Below are 20,581 nucleotides of genomic sequence, written 5' to 3' on the forward strand. Positions count from 1 at the left end.
GGAGAGAAGCAGCAGACTGAAAGCTGAGGTATCAGTGGGCAGGATCTCAGAGCCCACAGTTCATGAGAATCCTGATGTGGCTGGAATCTTTCCCCTAGATCCCAGAGCTCTTGGAATCAGTGAGGAGAAGAGGAGCATAGAGAACCATTTTTATCTTCATAATAGGGAGGGAGACTCAGGCCCTCTCCTAATTGTCTCTTTCTAACTTTCTAGATGACATTAGGCCAGTCTTACAAACTTTCTGAGTTTCACTGTCCATCACTTCCAATTTGGGTTGAGGGAGCATAGGGAAAAGGTTATAATGTTACTAGAGGCTCAGTGCATGAAATTCATGCACTGGTAGGGTCCCTAGCGGCTGCTGGCTGCTGGCTGGAGTCTCCCTTTCTTCCGGCCGGCCCCGCCCCCTGGTTGAACTCCCAGACCAACTCCTGGTGGAGGGGACAATTTGCATACCTATGCTTTTATTATATAGGAGGATATGTGTTGATCCCCAAGGAGTTAGAAACATTGTAATTAAAGGAAATTAATAGTAGATTTGTTCCTGACCAAGGAAAGGGGATCAGTGGAAGAATCAATTTCTTAAGGATGACATCTACTACCTAAATTCTCAACACTGAGGCAGGAGTGGTGGGAGGTGCTAATCAATGAGAAATGATTATGTTCTCAAGGAGCTCACAGTCCAGTGGGGAAACAGGTGAGCAAGGTGCAGTCACTTTTTCAGACCAGTGTCATGTGTTGAGTTGAGTGTTGGAAGCTCTAGAGGCTGGTGGGAGTTAGGTGGGGCCTAGAGATCACCATGGCTGAGGAAGGTTCCCGAAGGAGGAGTGGGCTTTGAGAGCAGCAGGTGGCTATCTTAAGGACACAACCAGGGGACAGGACTTCAGGGTCTGAGGTCTGGTTTCGCCAGTTTCTTCAAGCAAATTATTTGCTATCATTGAGCCTCAATTTCTCCATTTTTTCTTCCTGTCCTGAAAAGGGTTTTGAGGAAATTGTTGTTCTCATTACTAGAAAGATTGTTATAAAAGCCTGTAAGTTCATGAATCTTCTGAAAATTCCTGAGTAACCAGCGTCTGTGGCCCCTAGGATGGAGCTGAGTGTTGTTTGGGCCTGGAGTTTGCATTGGGTGGCCTTCTGGTAGCCTTTTGGGTGGGGTAGTGGGCAGAACAGGGTGGGGTGGTGGCCAGGCCCTGGGAGCCAAGTCAGGGATTATTTTTATTCCTCTGGTCATGGCACATGGCCCGGGCTTAATGATGCCATCTGTTCCCCACCCCAGCCCCCTCTCCAGCTCTGTCTGGCAGGCCCCAAGGGTCACTGTGGAACACTTGGGGAAGGAGGAGAGGAGTGAGGATCCTTTTCTGGACTGATATTGGCTTACCCCCCATTCTCCTAGCTGAGGGACAGAGGCTATATGGGAGGTTTGCCTAATGAGGGAACTAGCTAGCTGCCAGGCCTGGCTGTGGGCGATAAGAGTGGGAGAGTCTAGACCAGGAGATGGGAGCAGGCCACACAGGGCTGGGAGCAACTCCATTTCGGTAATGAATCCCGTGGCCCAGGGCCTTGGGTGACCCGCTGCCCTGCTTTTGCTGGGACAGACCCAACCTTGGGGACACGGAGTTCAGGTCCTCAGGAAACCTCCCTCATGGGGCAGCGTCTGGCTCAAGTCTGGTTCTCCCCAGGTCTGGTGTTCTGCTGGGCTGCCCTGTGCTCAACTTCTGCAGGAACCCAGGATGTTCATTTCATCTGCTGGTCCAGCACAGCTTGAGTGAAGGACAGGCCTGGAGACCATAGCCTCTGGCTCTTAGTGGGGCTCACGCAGATCTCCTAACTTTCTGGCCTCCACAGCATGCTCCACCTGGTCTGGACTCTCTATCTGTTTAGTGTCAGATCCCAACAGAAGATCTAGGCTAAAACCAGGACATGTGAAGCTTTAGATGTTAATAGTAATTAATTAACATCAGTTAATATTGGGTATTAGGGCTTAAGATATACGTACCTATCAGGTCCATTTAGGGCTTTAGATCTCCTAGTTGAGGCATTTACTTATAGCTTAGTAATGATTGTGAGGATGGTGATGGTGACAGTATAGCTCTAATTGTGTACTGACTGTGTCAGGCTCCAAACAGGTTAACATATCATCTTATTGACCATCATATGGAACATCTCTCCATGGCAGATCAGTTCCTCAGCCTTCTCTGAGCAAAGCCACAGGTGAAAGTCTGCAGGATATGTCCAGCAGCGGATAGACAAGCTCCCTGAGGACATAGAGGATCTGGGCGAGAGTGTGAGCCACAGACACTGCTAGGACAGAAGGAACCCTTGATTACAGTGAGAGCAAACCCTCATCTTAGTTTTATAAATGTGCAAACTGAGGCTCAGAGAAATGGAGGGATTGATCATGGTCACACAGTGCTTGTAGAACTGCAACCAAAACCAGTCTCTTGATTCCCAGACATCACACTTTAATTTTACAAGCCTCCAAAGTAAATCCCCCCGGGATTTACAGCAACTCAAGCTCTCCCACTGGTATGCCGATGTCCAGACATTTATGGAGATTTTCTTTTATTTTCTGACACTAAACACAGAACAAACAGTTCTTCCTCCCCACAGAGAAATCATTATTTCACAGAGAACACTTAGGAGACATCCATTCATCTGTTTATCCTTTTGTTCTCTAGCATTGTTCGATGTGCTTGGACTTACTAGGAAAAAGAAAACCATCCCTTTCCCTGTGGTGCCTGAAGTGTGGTGAAGGAGACCAATCTTTCTTGGGATGACAGCTAGGATGCCAGAAGCACAGGGCTCTGTTGGAGCACATAAGAGGGGGCATAATCCAGGCTCATTTCCCCAGAGGAAGTGACATTTTGGCCAGGCCTGAATCAGGTGAAAGAAGGGGGATGGGGAGAAAAGTTACAGGTAGCACTTCCAGGTGTGGAGAAAGAGCTTAGCATGTTGAGGGTATCATTTAGAGAATTGAGTTTGGAGGTTGGGATGGGTGCAAAGAAGGAAGTCAAGAGCACGTTGCAGATGGATGGAAGGTATGGCCGAAGAGCAGGAATCTGTTGAGGGAGGGCTTTCTGAAGTCCCATTACGGAGTAGATCATTTTATCTGACATCATGGGGAAGCTATTGAAAGATTTTAAACAGTAGAGGAAATCACACGATCAGATTTGTATTGTAAAAAAATCATTCCAGCTCTGGCCAGTGTGGCTCAGTTGATTGGGCATTGTCCCATGTACCAAAGGGTTGCCAGTTCATTTCCCAGTCAGGGCACATGCCTAGGTTTCGGACTCCATCCTAAGTGGGGGGCATGTAGGAGGCAGCCAATGGATGTTACTCTGCACATCAAAGTTTGTTTCTCTTCCTCTCCCTTCCCGTCTCTCTAAAATCAATAAAAACATTTCTTTCTTTTTTTAAAAAAGAGAGAGAAAAAATCATTCCAGCTGCAGTGAAGAGATCACAGAGACTGGGTGGAGTGGACATAGTTATCTAGGTAAGCATTGGTGGAAGCTTTGGATTAAGACTCTGAGATAGAAAGAGAAGTGGGTTCAATAAGACATTTAGGAGAAAGAAAGACAGGTCGTGGTCATTGTTTATGGGAGATAAGAAGAAAAAGTCAAAGTACACTCCTAAGTTTTTGGTCTCTGGATGGATGGTGGTGTCATTGCCTGGGAGAGGAGGAGGAACAGGACTCATGACAAGCTACAAATTTGATTTTGGACATGTTGAGTTTGAGGAACTTTGGGGATGTCTGATTTGAGCTGCCTGGTAGGCATTTGCTAATAAGGCCTAAACTCAGGAAAGGCATAACAGATTTGGGAATCAAAAACATGTAGTGGGGTTGTAAAGCCATGTGATCTCCCATGGAGTATGTATAGGGTTTAAAACAAAGAGGTGAGGTCAGAACCCTGATGAAATATTTATAGAATGGGTCTGGCAAATGTGAAGCCAAGGAAAGGAAAGGGGAGGGGAGGGGAGGGGAGGGGAGGGGAGGGGAATGGAGGGGAGACAATGAGTTAGACAACTGGAGAATGGGCTTGGGTTTTCCACATATTTTGAGAACCAGCTTAAGTTTTGTGAAATCTTGTGGGATTTTCATAAAAACTGAATTGAATTTATGATTTATTTGTAAAGATTGAACATCTTTACATTTTCCCAATCATGAACATACCATTTCCTCTTCATTTATTTAGGTGTTTTGTCTTTCAAATAGTTACGATTTTCTCTATAAAGGTCTCATCTGCTCTTAGATTTAGCACTAGATAAGCTATGATTTTGCTTTCAAAATGGAATATTTTAAAATATTATATTGTCCAATACCTTATTTCTGGTATACTATAAAAGAATGTAATTGAGCCCTGGCTAGGTGGCTCAGTGGGTTGGAGCATCGTCCCATGCATCAAAAAGTTGCAGGTTCAATTCCCAGTCAGGGCACATACTTAGGTTGTGGGTTCAGTCCCTGCAAACTAGAAGCAACCAATTGATTGTTTCTTACATAAGTGTTTTTCTCTCTACCCCCCTTCCTCTCTCTAAAATCAATAAACATATCCTTCGGTGTGGATTAAAAATAAAAGAATGTAATTGAGTTTGCTTGCTGAATTCTCATAGAAGTTGTTGTTTTTTCCTCTTAGTAGTTTTAATAATTTGATTGTCTTTCTTTTTTGACCTCCGCATAGGTGAGCACCAGCAGGCTGAGGAGGGCAAAGGGGAGGAAGCCTCAGTGCTTCATCTCACTTGCTGCCCGCGCCCTCCCATTGGTTGTCCTTTTGGGGTTTATGGAGGCTTCATTACCTAGGCATGATTGATTAAATCCTTGACCATACATTGGCCATAGGCAATTGGTGAACCTTTAGCTTCTCTCTCCTCTCCAGAGGTGAGGGTGAGGGGACACTGAAAGTTCTAACCCTCTAGTCACATGGTTGGTTCTCCTGACGACCAGCCCCCATCCACAGGTGCTTTCCAAAAGTCACCTCATTCACATAGCAAGACTCCTCCATCACTTTCATCACTTAGGAAATTCCAAGTGTTGTGGGAGCTCTTTGCCAGAAAGCTGGACAAAGACCAAATATATAGTTCTTATTATAAACTATAACATCACAGTAGATTTTGTGAAGATATGTTTTGGTGAGTTAAAGAAGTTCCTTTTGTTTCTAGTAGTTTGCTAAGAGATTTTATTGTAAACTAGAGGCCCAATGCACGAAATTCGTGCAAGAGTAGGCCTTCCTTCCCCCGGCTGCCAACACAGGTTTCCCTCTGGCACCCAGGACCTGGGCTTCCCTCGCAGCCTCGGCTTTGTCCAGAAGGTCGTCAGGAAGGACATCCAGCCTAATTAGCATATTATGCTTTTATTATTACAGATGGGTCTTGAACTGTATCAGATTTTACCAAATGCAGCTTCTGAATTTATGGTTTAGAAACATGGTTTTTCTGTGCATGTGTGTGAGTGTGTGTGTGTGTGTGTGTGTGTGTGTGTGTGTGTGTTGTATGGCCAGACTTAGTGGTCATTATTGTTGTTACTATTTTATACAGTTAATATTGTTTAGATTCACTCTTATTTTTACCAGCTGCTTTGCTCACCGCTCTTCCATGTATAATGCCTTTTTTAATATCAATTTCTTTTTTTTTTAAAGACCTCCTTTACTGTTTTTTGTTTTTCCAGTAAGGGTTTGCTAGTACTAAATTCTCTCCCCCTTTATCTGAAAAAACCTTGAATGTTCACATTTGAGCAATATTTTGGTTGGGTTTTTAATTCTAGGTTGACATATGATGTCACTCATGGGATATAAAACAGAAAGCAACTGACAAACAAAACAAAACAAAATAACTATTGACACAGACAACAGTATGGCATTTACCAGAGGGGGAAGGGGGTCAAATATATTATGATGGAAGGAAATTGATATATTATAGAATTGTACATGTGAAACTTATATAATGTTACTACCAACGTCACCCCAATAAATTTAATAAAAAGAAAAAATTCTAGGTTGACAGTTATTTTTTTCTCAACAATTTGGAAATGTTGTTTTGGGTCTTCTAGTGTACTGTTGAGACATTCATGATCAATGTACACAATATAATAGTCCCTGTCACCCCAATTAACTTAAAATAAATAAATATTAAATACATATATATAGTAGACCTTTCTTTGTAGGTACTCTGTCCTTTTTCAATCTGCATGATTTTAAGATCTACTCTTTGTTTTTGTTTTTCTAAAGTGTACCTGTAATATGTCTTTATTTTATTTGAATTAATTCTGGTTAGGATTCAGTATGGTTCCTGGATTGGAGAATTCATGTATTTCATTAATTATGGACAATTTCCTATCATTATTATTTCAAATGTTATTTTACTTCATTTTCTATAGTCTTTCTTTCTGGGATGCTAATTGGAGGCATGTTGAACTGCATTTTTATTCTCCTTGCTTTTTATAATCATTTACAAATTATATATCTCTGAATAATGTCCTCAGATCTATCTTTCAGGTTGTTAATTTTTTCTGTAGCTGTATCTAATTTGCTGTTAATCTCAGTCATTGAGTTTTTAATTTTAGTGACTAAAATATTTATTTCTAAATGTTTTATTTTGTCCTTTTTCCAGTCTACTTTGCATTTTTTGATAGTGTCTAATTCTTTCTTATGTTTCCAATTCTTTAAGTCAATAAGTATTTTAAACACAATTAATAGAATAATATTTAATCTGATATTTTAATTATCTGTAGTTCTTGGGGATCTAATTTTGATCCTGGTAGATTATTTCTTCTTATATGTTGTAGTTATGGATTTTGAGACCCTCGTTAGCAAAGCATTACCTTTGGTAATTCTCCCCAGTCTGGGTTAAAATTGTCTTTTCAGAGATTTTTCAGCTTGAGACCACTATTTATTTTGTGAATTGGCTAGGAGTTCCTGAGTGATATAAAATTTAAATCTCAAATCCGCTTACTGGTAGGCCTTTTGTTACAAATTCTTAGGCATGACCTTTGTTTTTTATACCTAGAGCTCAGGCCAAGATAACCTTCCCTGTCATATTTTGTTGGGATTCTATCTTTTCTGTGAAGATTGAGGTATAGTTCCCAGTTCCAACCTCCCTGTATCTCTCAGGTCTAAGGTCTCATCTCCGAGTAACCATTAAACCCAGTGGCCTTAGTACTAAGATTAGCTTCATGCCCTGCCTCCTAGAGCTACTATAGTAATAGCTCATCTGCTTATTTCTGTAGTTTAGCATTTTTTCATTTTGGGCTTCTGGGGTTTACTTTCTTCTGAAGTTAGCCATGTATTTAAAAGTGTACTGTTGCCCAGCTTGTGTGACTCAGTGGTTGAGCATTAACCGATGGACCAAGAGGTCACAGTTCAATTCCCGGTTGGGGCACATGCCCTGGTTCGGTCCCTGGTTGGGGCGGACGTGAAAGAGGAGACAGCTGATCACTGATTCTCTATAATCATTGATGTTTCTATCTCTCTCTCCCTCTCCCTTCCTTTGTGAAATCAATAATAAAAATATATTTTTAAAAGTAAAAAATAAATAAATAAAATGGCTGTTGTTAAAATATAAATAAAAAAGTATTTGTTATATTTGTCATTTCTAAGTTCCATCTCTTTTAAGAACTTTGTTTTGGAAGGTATAGAAAAAGAGGTCAGGGTTCATGATAGCATCAAGACAAGAATTTCAGGTGGAGAATAAGCTAGTTTTTTTCAGATCAGGTGACCCTCTTGGACACACTTTGAGGAAAATGATTTTAACAGCCACAGAGAGAAAGCCAACTTTAATTATGCTAAAAGGCCTGGGATGTGAGGGCAGAGATCAAGACCCAGCTGATCTGTTGACTTGTTATATATAACCTTGGGCAAGTCTTTAGGCATTTCTGGGCCTTAGTGTCCTCATCTGCAAGCTGAAGGGATTGGGTTAGGTTTCCCCTGGGGTTCCTGTTTTAATTTCAATGGTTTAACCTCTTTCTAACTTCAGGCCTGGGCCAGCAGTCTAAGTTCCTTGGAACCTCTACTCTCTCCCAAGGTATGCCCCCCAGTAACCGACTCCCCCCCCCCCCCCCACACACACACACACATTGTGCTCCTCCCTTTCCTTCACTGGATGGTGACCACACTGACCCTCATACCCACCTCTCTGTGAAGAAATGTTCGGCTAACACAGCGGTTCTCAATCTGTGGGTCATGACCCCTTTGGGGGTCGAATGACCCTTTCACAGGGATCGCCTAAGACCATCGGAAAACACATATATAATTACATATTGTTTTTGTGATTCATCACTATGCTTTAATTATGTTCAATTTGTAACAATGAAAATACATCCTGCATATCAGATATTTACATTACGATTCATTAAAAGTAGCAAAATTAGTTATGAAGTAGCAAGGAAAATAATTTTATGTTTGGGGGTCACCACAACATGAGGAACTGTATTAAAGGGTTGCGGCATTAGAAAGGTTGAGAACCACTGGCCCTAACCGGTTTGGCTCAGTGGATAGAGCCTCGGCCTGCGAACTGAAAGGTCCCAGGTTCAATTCCGGTCAAGGGCATGTACCTTGGTTGCGGGTGCATCCCCAGTAGGAGGTGTGCGAGAGGCAGCTAATTGATGTTTCTCTCTCATTGATGTTTCTAACTCTCTATCCCTCTCCCTTCCTCTCTGTAAAAAATCAATAAAATATATTTAAAAAAAAAAAAGAAAGGTTGAGAACCACTGGGCTAACATGTCTGGGTTGGGGGTGAGAGACTTCAAGCATGAGGGATGCTCTGGGAAGGTCTTATCTGTGAGGATCCTGGATGGAAGTGGGTTGGAACTCAGGTCTTCAGACTCCTACCCCTGGGTTCGGGCTGCTGGGCTACACTGGTCCTCATGGCTAACAGGGGTGGGAGAAAGGGGTGATCTGTGTGATGCGGAGAGACCCTCCTTTGCAGATGTGCTCAGTGGCTGGGGGCTCAGGGAGGGTCATGGGAGGTAAATGGTACCCACCTGGTATTCATAATCTAAAAACTGCCTTCAGATTACTAGTATGTCCTGCTCCTTCCCAAATCCCTAAGAACTGTGTCTAGAAACTTATAGCTTGGACAGTTGGTGCCGAGGTCACTGAATTTGTCTTATGCTGATGGCAAGGGCAGGGATGTGTTGTCAGCTTCTGGAGACACCAGCAAGTTAACTTGCCAGAGCCCCAACATGTGAGAATCCACCAGGGCCAAAAGCTTTCTTTAAAAAAAACAGCCAGGCTTGGCTGGTGTGGGTAAGTGGTTAGAGTGTTAACTCATACACTGAAGGGTTGAGGGTTTGATTCCCAGGCAAAGGCATGTACCTGGGTTGCAGGTTCGATCCTCCGGCCCTGCCGGGGCACGTGCAGGAGGCAACCAGTTGATGTGTCTTTCTCATATCAATGTTTCTCTATCCTCCTCTCTCCCTCCCTCCCTTCCATTGTCTATAAAAATCAATGGGAAAAAAAAATCCTCTGGTGGGGATTAACCGAAAATAAAAAATAAAAACAGACAAAGCTGAATGTCATAGAGAATGGTGAACTGCATTTTACTTGACATACTTTTTAAATTAAATTTAAAGTTTTAATTGTGGTAAAACACATAACGTTTATCATATTAACCATTTTTAAGTCTATAGCTCAGTGGTGTTAAATGTATATTCACATTGTTGTGCAGCAGATCTCCAGAACATTTTTTCTTGTAAAACTGAAACTCTATACTCATGAACACCAACTCTCCTTTCCTCCTCTCCCCAGCCCCTGGCAACCACCATGCTACTTTCTGTCTCTATGGATTTGACTACTCTGGATACTCCATATAAGTGGACAAGTATTTGTCTTTTTGTGGCTGACTTATTTCACTTAGCATGATGTCCTCAAGGCTCATCCATGTTGTGGCATGTGACAGAATTTTCTTCTTTTTTAAGGCTGAGTAATATTTCATTGTATGTCTATATCACATTTTGTTCATCCATTATCCATCTGTGGATACTTGGGTTGCTCCACCTCTTGGGTATTGTGAATAATGCTGCTATAAACATGAGTGTACAGATATATCTTCAGGACCCTGCTTTCAGTTCTTTCAGATATATATACCTAGAAGAGGGATTGCTGGATCACATGATAGTTCTAGTTTTAATTTTTTGAGGACCCTCCATATTGTCTCCCACAGGCTGTACCATTTGATATTCCTGCCAGCAGCACACAGTGTTTGTTTTGTTTTTAAATATTTTTTTATTGATTTCAGAGAGAAAGGAAGAGGGAGAGAGAGAGATAGAAACATCAATGATGAGAGAAAATCATTGATTGGTTGCCTCCTGCACCCACTTCCCTTCCCTGCACCGGGAATCAAGCCCGCAACCCAGGCATGTACCTTCACCAGGAATCATATTGTAACCTCCTGGTTCATAGGTCAACATTCAACCACTGAGCCACACCGGCGGGGCAGCACAGAGTGTTTTTCGTCCTTTTTGTCCATAATTGATTTAATGCCAGACCATCCTTGTCTCCTACTTCCCAGCCCTGTCTGGGTTCTTGGAGCTGCGATTAGAGATTGCCCAGGTCATTGTGCTCATTTGACAGGTAGGAAGCTGAGGTCTACAGAGGGGAGGTGACCTGCCTGATCCTAGGCCTCTGATCGTCCTAGACCTTGCATTTTACTCTTTGTCTCCTAGAATCCCTGGCCTTTTCCCTCCAAGTTCCTGTGTGGTGAGTGGCCTGTCAAGGAAGAGCAGCTGGTCGTGGGCCTGGCACTCCCTGGGTACCCATGTCCCATGGCCCACCTAGTTCTTCCACCAATACTGTGGTTTCTGCCCAAACAGGTCCAACAGGCGCTCCTCCAAGCGGAGCCTTGGAGGGCAAGGCCGGCACCATTACCTCCAACGAGTGGAGCTCTCCTAACTCCCCTGAGGGGAGCAACGTCTCTGGGGGCAGTCAGGCATTGGACAAGCCCATTGACAATGATGCGGAGGGTGTTTGGAGCCCGGACATTGAGCAGAGCTTCCAGGAGGCCCTGGCCATCTACCCACCCTGTGGCCGGCGCAAGATCATTCTGTCGGATGAGGGCAAGATGTACGGTAAGGACCCTGTGGGGTGGGGCAGCAGGCCCCTGACCTCATGGTCCAGCTCTGGAAATAGAATCTAGGCAAGGCGTGAGGCGCAGCAACCTTGGGGTCCCCTCCAATGAGGGAGGGGGATGATCTCTTGGCGTTTCTAAAGGTGGACACTGCTTTCTTCTGAGCTGGGTTCTCAAGGGATGGGAGGGCATCTGAGGAGAAGTCTTTGAGTGTGTGAGGAGCTGGGGTAGTGGGAGACTTGGGAAAGGAGTAAAATACTGGAAACATCCCACAAGCCATCCCTCAGGCAAATGCCTCATCTTCCAGCTCCCCACCTTGGCTGTGAAGGGTGGTCACGGAGGTGGTTCCTGGACTCATTCCCTCCTTCATGAGCCTTCTGTGTTCCAGGTGTGGTGGGCAGATCTAGTCCCTGCTCTCAATATGGTGGGTGAGGCGTGGCCACACATGTAGCTGACGACCAGGCAGGCGGAGTGGGTCAGGAGGGAATCCAGCAGAGTGCTGCAGACCTTCCTCAGGAAAGGTCCCTTCCGCTGGGAGGCATCTAGGAAGGCTCGGTCTTCCTGAGCGCCTGAGGATGCGGAATGTACAGATATAGAAACTGTCCAGCAGCCACGTGGGATTGATTTTGGATGGAAGAAAGGGTATCTGGGAAAGTAAAACAACAACGGAGCAGCTGTTGGAAGGCCCAAGTCAGGCTTTCATTCCCATTGGAAAGCCCCCTGGGCCCTCAGCTTGAAGCACTGGAGCTGAGAGGGTCCCCGGAACTGGCCAAAGCCCCTGAGAACAGAGGGCTCCACCCTGGCTTCCAACAAGCTGGTTCTAGTCCAGGAGCCCACCCTGGGGGTTTCCACGCAGGTTCTCCCTTCTCAGCACAGATCCCCCGTGGGGCTGCTGTGTTGTCGCCTAGGGGTGCTGTAAGAAATTACCACAAATGAGTGGCTTAAAACAGCAGTTCAGGAGGCCAAATGTGTGAAATCCAGGTGTCCTTGGGCGGGTTCCTTTTGAGGGTCTGAGGGAGAATGCGCTCCATGCCTCTCTCCTGCCTTCTGGTGCTTGCTGGCAGTCCTTGCCGTTCCGTGGCTGTTAGCTGCATCACTCCCACCTCTGACTCGGCTGTCACATGGCCGTGCTCCTTCTGTGTCTGTCTCTGTATCTTCTCATATTCTTATTAGGGCACCAGTCCTTGGACCGGGGCCCACCCTAATCCAATATGACTTCACCTTAACTAATTACACCTGTGAAGACCCTATTTCCTAATAAGGTCACATTCTGAGGTTCTCAGTGGACAAGAATTTTGGGGGCACACTATTCAGCTTAATTCAGCTGACTAAACTCAAATCTGGTTGTTTACTGGCCCAGGGAGTCATGGAGCTCTCAAGCCTCTTCTACTCTATGCTTTAACCTTCCCTACAAGGCCAATTTGAGGTCTTCTCTTTCTTTTGCTTGTTGGGAAGCAAGCTCTAGGTCTGCTCCGCAGTCACCAGTAAACTGCTCATGTCTTCTTTTTAATATATTTTTATTTATTTCAGAGAATAATGGAGAGGGAGAGAGATAGAAACATCAATGACGAGAGACAATCATTGATTGGCTGCCTCCTGCATGCCCCCCACCAGGGACAGAGCCCACAACCTGGGCATGTGCCCTTGACCGGAATCGAACCCGGGACCCTTCAGTCCGCAGGCCGACGCTTTATCCACTGAGCCAATCCGGCTAGGACTACTCATCTCTTCTTACCAGCCCATCATCATGGCTATGCTTGGTTCCCACAGTCTCTCTTACTTTTGTGGGCTCCCATGCCCTGGGTCAGCCCCTTGTACCACTCCTACTCTAACCATTTCCCTTTTTGATTATTGCTTCTTTTGGCCCCTGTGGAAGCTTCACACATTGTATGCGGGAAATGTATTTATACGTTTTACGTATTTATACGTTCTACCAGTGTAGTAGAGCGTGGGACACGTATTAATATGTTTTTTATAGACTAGCGGTAGAATGCAGGTAACGTATAAATACATAAACTAAAGTTATCGTAATTTTACTGAACGTTGCCATTTGCGCAAAAAATTAGCTAAAATGGCCCGCGCCACCTGTTAGCGCGCGATAAAAACTACCCGCAAACAATGTGTTCATGGAGGTGAGCGCTGATATGTAGGGAGCACCTGTTGGGTGCCGGTTGTCGGATTGGGTGCTTTTCATAGGTCACTCCCATGGAGCTGGTGAGAAACAGGCTCTGGGACCCTAGGCTCTTTCCACTCCTTTGGTGGAGAGTGGGATGGTATTGATCATGAGCTGAGGTGAGAAGGGGTAAGGGGGAGGCGGGGGGCCGGGGGGCGTGTAGTTTAGCTGGAGAGCTGTCAGGGTCCCTGGATGGAAAGCCATAACTTGTGCATAGGACTCTTCGCAGGATACGTCTTTGTGCTTTAAAGGGACAAATTGTTGGGCAAACAAGTGTGCAAGAAGCATTTAGCAAAGGGAATGAGCTGAGGTTGCTTTCAGGCCTCTGGGAAGGCCCATGGAGGTACGGAATGTGGCAGAACCAGCAGACGTTTATTTAGTTGAGTGCTATGGTGCACCAGACTCTGGGTGCTGAGCTGTTTCTTTGTGTGTGTGGCAAAAAGTATATAATATTTGCCTTTTTAACCATTAGTGTACAGTTCAGTGGCATGAAGTACATCCCCATTGTTGTGCAACCATCACCACCATCTACCTCCAGAACTTTATTATCATCCCCCCTGAACCTCTGTACCCATTAAATGCTAACTCCTCACTCACCCCTTTCCCCAGCCCTGGCAGCCCCACCACTCTGCTTTCTTTCTCTGTGGATATGACTGCTTTAGGTACCTCATAGAGGAGGAATCATACAGTATTTGTCTTTTTGTGTCTGGCTTGATTTACTTACTAACATTCCATTGTATGGACAGACCACGTTTTGTTTATCCATTCATCTGTTGATGGACATTTGGGTGGATCTTAGTTTTATTTAGTTTCTATGGGTAGATATTTCTATTCTCACTTTACCTGTAAGAGAATTGGGTTAAGAGACTTTATATTACGTCTCCAGATGGTGGTGCCTGGACCAGGGTTTAGTAAAGGCAAGTCTGTGGACTTCAGACAGACCTTGGGTTAGAATTGTTTGGAAGGAGGAGAGCTGTTGAGAAGGGGGGTGGCGGTGGAGCAGGATGAAAAGGGTGTTTGGCAAACTGTCCTGGCCATGTTGCTGCCCCCTATGCAGAAAGACCAGGAGGCCACAGGGTGGGGGGATGGCACAGAGATTAACCTGGGAGGAGGAGAGAGCCCAGGAGCCACCTAGTTATGCTAAGACAGGAGCACTCAGTGGCCTCTAATATCAGTTATCCCTTTGATGTTTTCAAGGGAAGGAGGAATTATAAACTTTGTTTGCAGATGCAGAGGGAAGCTCAGAGAGGCCAGAGTTTATCCCAGAGTCTCTGAGGTAGTAAGCGAGAGAGCCGGGGCTAGAGCCCAGTTCTCCTGCCTCCTCATATAGTGCTCCCCTATTGCCCTGAGTGGCCTTTGTGAGCTGTACAAAGCCTCCCACCTGCTCCTGTCTTCTCCCCTGCTTAGCTTTCTGCTTAGCCCAGCCCCAGGTGGGTCAGGCTCTGGGCTCGGGCTGAAGGCTGCTTGGCAGTGTTGCTGACTCACCCAGCCCCCACAGCACCTGTCCTACGTGAGTACAGATCCTGCTAGGGTCCAGACGTGGGCTTATCCTCATCTCTTCTTACCTGGCATGAGGTCTGGGCCAAGGAAGGACTGCGCAGGGAGTTGGTAGAGGGGCTCCTGTCCATCTGGGAGGTATATATAGCTCTGAGCTCAGGCCCAGTGTGTGGGATGGACCCCAGGGAGGCAGAGGCAGAGGGCCAAGCTGCCAAGCTGACTCAAACATCTCACTGAGGCTGCTGTCCTCCGTCTTCTCATCTCCCTTCGGGGATCCTCCTGTGCCCGAGCCCCTGAGAGCCCTGGTCTTTATTTTTCTTTTTTTTAAAATTATATTTCTTTATTGATTTCAGAGAGGAAGGGAGAGGGAGAGAGACAGAACATCAATGATGAGAGAGAATCATTGATTGGCTGCCTCCTGCACGCCCCGTACTGGGGATTGAGCCCACAACCTGGGCATGTGCCCTTGGCCAGAATCAAACCTGGGACCCTTCAGTCCGCAGGCTAACGGAGAGCCCTGGTCTTTACACTCACCCACATCTAGAGGCCATCTGCGGTTTTCCAGGTGGCGGTCCAGTGGGGCACAGGGTGGGAGCTGAGAACAAGCAGCAGGAAGAAGGCTCGGCAGAAGGACAAACTGACTCTAGAGTGCTCAGACGAAGGTTCTAGACCTGCCAACTCTGAGGACAGGAGTAGGCCTGCTCTCAGCCCTGGTCCTGGGCGCCCAGAGAAGCACACTGTCAATGGCCAGGCAGACATGCAGATGCCGTGCACAGCCGCAGGAGAGATTAACGCCTGTTATTTCTGAGCCCAGCCTCCCACACTTGTGGACCGGTTTCCAGGCCAGGGCTGCTAGCCCTCTCCTTTTCACTGCTGCTTTCATTTTTGCCCTGTCACTGTGTAACCCTTGCCCTGGCACTGACACACGCTGGTCATTCTGACTGCCTTCAGCCAGGCCTTGGCCTCTGGCCCCATGGGCAGGTGTGGGGCGGTAAGCATGGGGCAAACTTCTCTCCTCCATCTGCCCTCACACTCTGCCTTTCCCTCTCCAACAGCTCTGCCCTGGCCCTGCTGTCTTGCTTTCTCCCTCCTGCTTGCAAGAGCCTGTGGCTGGTTCTGTCTTCCTCTGCATCCCTTTTTGCCCCCCATGCCTCTTGCCCTCCTGGCGGTTGCTCTTAAATCTTTCTGCCTCTCTTCTCTCTCCGTATGTCTCTCTGCTTCTCTTCTCCTTGCTTTCTTCTTTGACCAGGTGCCTGTGGCCTAGACTGCCCATTCCTGTTAGCAGTCGGTCAGTTCTTAACACATGCCCACCACTCTGAACCAGGCTTGGCCTGAGGTCTGTGGTCTAAACTATTTCATAGTTTAAGGGGAGAGGCAGGAGAAACATCTTTGGAAAGTAAATTAATGACACTTACATTGCACACAGCCATTAAACCAAAGGGAATTTTAATGGAAGGAAGTGGCACTTGAGCTGGTAGAGGAGGGAGGTGTGTGCTCAGACAGAAGGGAATGAGCATTGGCCCAGAGACGGGACTTTGCATGGTGATTTTGGGAGAGCTGGACAAAGCACTGTGATAACAGACTGCCAGAGGGGAAGGGAATCCTCATTTTGGATGTGTTACACAGCTAATGAGAGGTAGAGTAGGGACTGGACCCAACTGGGGCTCGTGTCATTGTGACGATAGGACACAGGTCCAGGGAGCCTCAGCCGAGCTTCTCCCCTACCCACCCCCTCGCCACGTTCCTTGAATCCTTCCCTCCCCTTTGCTTGGTCACCTTCGGTTTCCAGCTCCTTCCATGCTCTCCTTTCTGGCTTAGAACCCAGACCTGTGCTTCTGGAGGCGTGATGATGTGAGCTGAGCTGCCAGTTCGCTGTCTGTTCCAGTAGCCAGTGTGACCGTGGGCAAGGTGTTCTCAGCACCAGTTTCCTCATTTGTAAAATGGGGATGATAATGATACTACCTTTTGGGGTGTATATTTATTTTATTGTGGGGAAAATATACGTTACATAAATTTCACCATTTTAATCATTTTTAAGTTCAGTGGCATTAAATACGTTTACATTGTGGAGCTGCCATCACCACCATCTGTCTCCAGAACTCTTTCATGCTCCCCAACAGAAACTCCACACCCAATTAAATACTAAATCCCCTTTCTCTTCTCCTCCAGCCCGGTAACTTCTTCTCTCTTTTTAAAATATATTTTTATTGATTTCAGAGAGGAAGGGAGAGGGAGAGAGAAACATCAGTGATGAGACATGTTTAATCGGCTGCCTCCTGCACGCCCCCTACTGGGATCAAACCCGGGACTGTTCAGCCTGCAGGCGGACGCTCAATCCACTGAGCCAAACCAGTTAACAGCCTGGTAACTTCTATTCGATTTTCTGTTTATGAATTTGAGTATTCTAGGTACTTTATAGAAGTAGAATTATGCAGTATTTGTCCTTTTGTGTTGGACTTATTTCACTTAGCACAATATCTTCAAGGTTCATCTGTGTTGTAGCGTATGTCTATTCTTTATCGTACTCTCTGCTGTAAGGATATACCACATTTTGCTTATCTGTTTTCCTGTTGATGGACACTTGGGTGTTTCTACCTTTTGGCTGTTGTGAATATTGTTGCAATGAACATAGGTGTACAGGTATCTGAGTTTCTGCATTCAGTTCTTTTGGGTATATACCTAGAGGTGGAATTGCTGGATCATGTGCTAATTCTTTAATTTTTGAGGAACTGCCTGCCACACTATCTTCCACAGTGGCTGCACCATTTTACATTCTACCAGCAATGCAGAAGGGTTCCAATTTCTTCACATCCTTGTCAACACTTATTATTTTCCATTTTTTTAAAGAGTCATCCTTGTGGGCATGAAGTGGTGCCTCATGGTTTTGATTTGCATTTCCCTAATGATTAGTGATGTTGAGGTTCTTCTCACATGTTTATGGGAAGAAGACACTACCTTTTAGTGCTGCTCCTGGGAGGAGAGCACAGAAGAGGTGCCCAGTGAACGGTACTTGGGTATAGAGCTGACTGGGACATGTCTGCCCTCAGGAGCTCACATTTGATTGAGGGAGTCAGACAAGAGCTCAGTGGCTTTGGACAAGTACTGTGAGAAAGGTGCAGACCCCATGACCAGGGCTTGGAGGCAGGGGTGGGCACACCCACTTGGGGGGCAATCCAGGGAGTTTCTTGGGCCGGTTGCCTTGAAGCCTGGGTAAGATTTCACCAGGAGCCTCAGAGCCCTCCAGGGACAATGGTGGTACTAGCTCAGATGTCAGGCCTAATCACTGCCTTCTCAGGCTTCAGGCACAAGTTTCTCCACAAATAGCCTCCTCCTCCTGCAGGTGTTTATGGCTTCAGCTGATCCCTGGACATAGGGATTGGGCTGGTTGTGGAGGAAGGGCCAGCCTCCTCCCCGTCCTAGTCTGCAGAGGTGAGATGGAGAGCTCATTGGGTGATGAGGCTCCTGCCCTCAAGTTCTCAGCCCATTCCAGTTTTGAAAACAAATAACATAAGTTATAACAGGATCTTATTAACTATATGAACAGTAATAGCTTTCTTTACTGACCTTCTGCTAAGTGGCAGGTGCTTTACTTACTTTGTCATTTAATATGTGGCAAGGGAGGGCTGATATAGAAAGGGAGTCAGTACAGAGGAAAAGAGATACAGAAATGACTAAGACAGGATTTTGCAGGTGGGATAGCAATTTTAGTGGTAATATATGGCTGAGGAAAAGCCTGGGGTGGTTGGCAGGGTGTGTAGGGAAGGTTGGGAGAAGGTGGTGGTGACCTGTGGATCCTACATTGGGAACACCCTACCGTCAGCTTGTGAGGAGTCCAAGGCTCCCTTCTCCATCAGCAGTCCTCACCCTGGTAGGGTGGGGCCGTGGATGTGAGCTGGGGATTGTTGGACACATGTCCTCTGACAGATGGACCAGGGTCTGGTGGGTGTCCTTCCTAGCCCCACCCAGGTCTTCTCTGGGGTTGGCCAAAGCCACCTGCCACATTGCAATGCCCAACTGCCCAACTGGCCTCCACCAAGGTCCAGGCTGGCCTCCTGCTGCCCCAGCATGTGCTCTCACCCACTAGAGGGGAAAAGGCCCGGGGTCTTACATCTAGTGGCAGAGCTGGGTCAGGATATAGGTGTCTTTCCCTCGCACTGACTCCTGGATTTTCTACTAGTTTCTGACTGTCCTTGCTCTTCTTGGCTGCCTTCACTGTGGTTTCAGGGCTCTACCTCTGGGTACATGCTCCCTACTTCTCTCTGCCTTTACCCCTGACTCTCTGGGCTTCTTGATGTCTACATTACTTAGAGCCCATTGGCTTCCATCAGCTCTGGGTACCACACTCCATGAGAGAGTGACAGTAGGTGGGCAGGCTCTTGGGCCTGGGTCAGGGCGAGGGGCAGTCAGACATCACCAAGGACTGACTTCATGAAGAGTCCCAGAGAATTGGGGTTCGGTACAGAGAGGAGGAACAGAATGGTGTCTTGCAGAGGAAGCTACTATCCCAGCCAGGGGCGGGCATCCATAGGAAAAAACAGTCATTGTGGAATAGTTGTGAAGTCTTAGAAATGGATATTTTGTGGCCCGTGGGACCCTAAGAAACTGTGACATTGAATAAATCACATTCTCTCTATGGGCTTCAGTTTATTCTTCCTTAGGCTAGACAGACCATCTGGGGTCACCTGGTCCAGCCCCTGCTTCTGCAAGAGATAGAGCTCCATCCCATGTTAAATAGAAGTAATGCTGTGCATTAGTTAAGAGACAGACTCTGGAACCAGACTGCATGGGTTTGAATCTCAAACACATGCTGGTCTGTGACCTTGAACAAGTTCCGCACCTCAGGTTCCCTGTCTGTAAAGGGAAGGTGACAGTACCAGCTACATAAAGCGATTGTAAAGATTGAAAGGGCAAGTGCAAATAAAGCTGTTAGAGTATACATTCTTTGTTTGCGCACGTACCTGGCACATGTCAGTGCTCAATACGTGTTCATTATTGTTACTATTATTACAAGGGTGAGAGGAGCTAAGCCTAGATTAGATGTCAGCTGGCCTGGAGGCAGTAGAATGGCTGGGTTGACCTCTGGAGGAACTCTGATTGCAGGAAGGAAGCTGTTTGGTCCCTCTTGGCTCAGTATACCCACAGAAACCCAGCACTTCAGTCCCACCCAGGAGGGAATTCTCAACTGCTAGCATTACTTCCAACAAGTAGCATGAGACTGGATAGAAGCGGTCTGAGATGAGCCTGCAAGGGAGCGGAGAGTGCAGCTCCAGAGAAAGGGAGGGAAGAAACACAATCTGAAACATCCACAGTCAGCTTAGCCAGACTTAGACCCCTTGCGTTTGGCTCCTTGGCCCACTGCTGACCTCTTTCCCAGGGTCAAGGTGGCCTGTGGGGTAGTAGAGCTCCTGAATGCTGCTCTGAGGGCAGAGGTAGTTGTGGGGTTGAGTGGGACTCCGTCTTCATGTTCTGAGGCTCCTTGCACAGGATGTCTGGAGGAAGGGTCTCAGCCCCTGTGAAGGGCATGGGCTCCTCAGCTGCAGAGGAGACACCTCTGGGCGGGCCAGGAGTTCCCATTCACCGAGCATCTTCTCTGTGCAAGGCTCTGTGTCACTTGCAGTGGCTGAGCCAGGGCTCACACCCAGGCAGTCAGTCCTAGACCTGCTGGTGGGTGGTCTGGGTGAGATTTTCTGACCTGTTTCCTCTTCTGGCAAACAGGTATAATTGCGTGCCTTTTTGTAGGGAGGAGATGGGTTTTCTATGAAGTTAAATGAGGCTCATGCTTGCATGGGCCTCTTCCAAATCCCTAAACTATTTTTAATTTGTAAAGTAGTTTCATTGACGTATAGTCAGTGTACACTAAAC

General features: G+C 46.5%; 1 protein-coding gene across 14 annotated transcripts in view; it reads left to right on the forward strand.

Moving 5' to 3' along the window:
• TEAD4 (TEA domain transcription factor 4) overlaps positions 1-20,581 on the forward strand; it is a 90,983-nt gene that overhangs the window by 21,417 nt on the left and 48,985 nt on the right. For 13 of the 14 annotated variants that reach the window (XM_036301697.1, XM_036301698.1, XM_036301699.1 and 10 more), the window contains one exon: positions 10,796-11,050. The exons of the other annotated variant lie outside the window; for it this stretch is intronic. In XM_036301697.1, coding sequence (XP_036157590.1) covers positions 10,796-11,050 — 255 coding nt within the window. The remainder of the gene's footprint in view (positions 1-10,795; positions 11,051-20,581) is intronic. 14 annotated transcript variants of the gene reach the window in all.

Source organism: Myotis myotis, unplaced genomic scaffold (assembly GCF_014108235.1).
Source record: "Myotis myotis isolate mMyoMyo1 unplaced genomic scaffold, mMyoMyo1.p scaffold_m19_p_3, whole genome shotgun sequence".
Lineage (NCBI taxonomy): Eukaryota > Metazoa > Chordata > Mammalia > Chiroptera > Vespertilionidae > Myotis > Myotis myotis.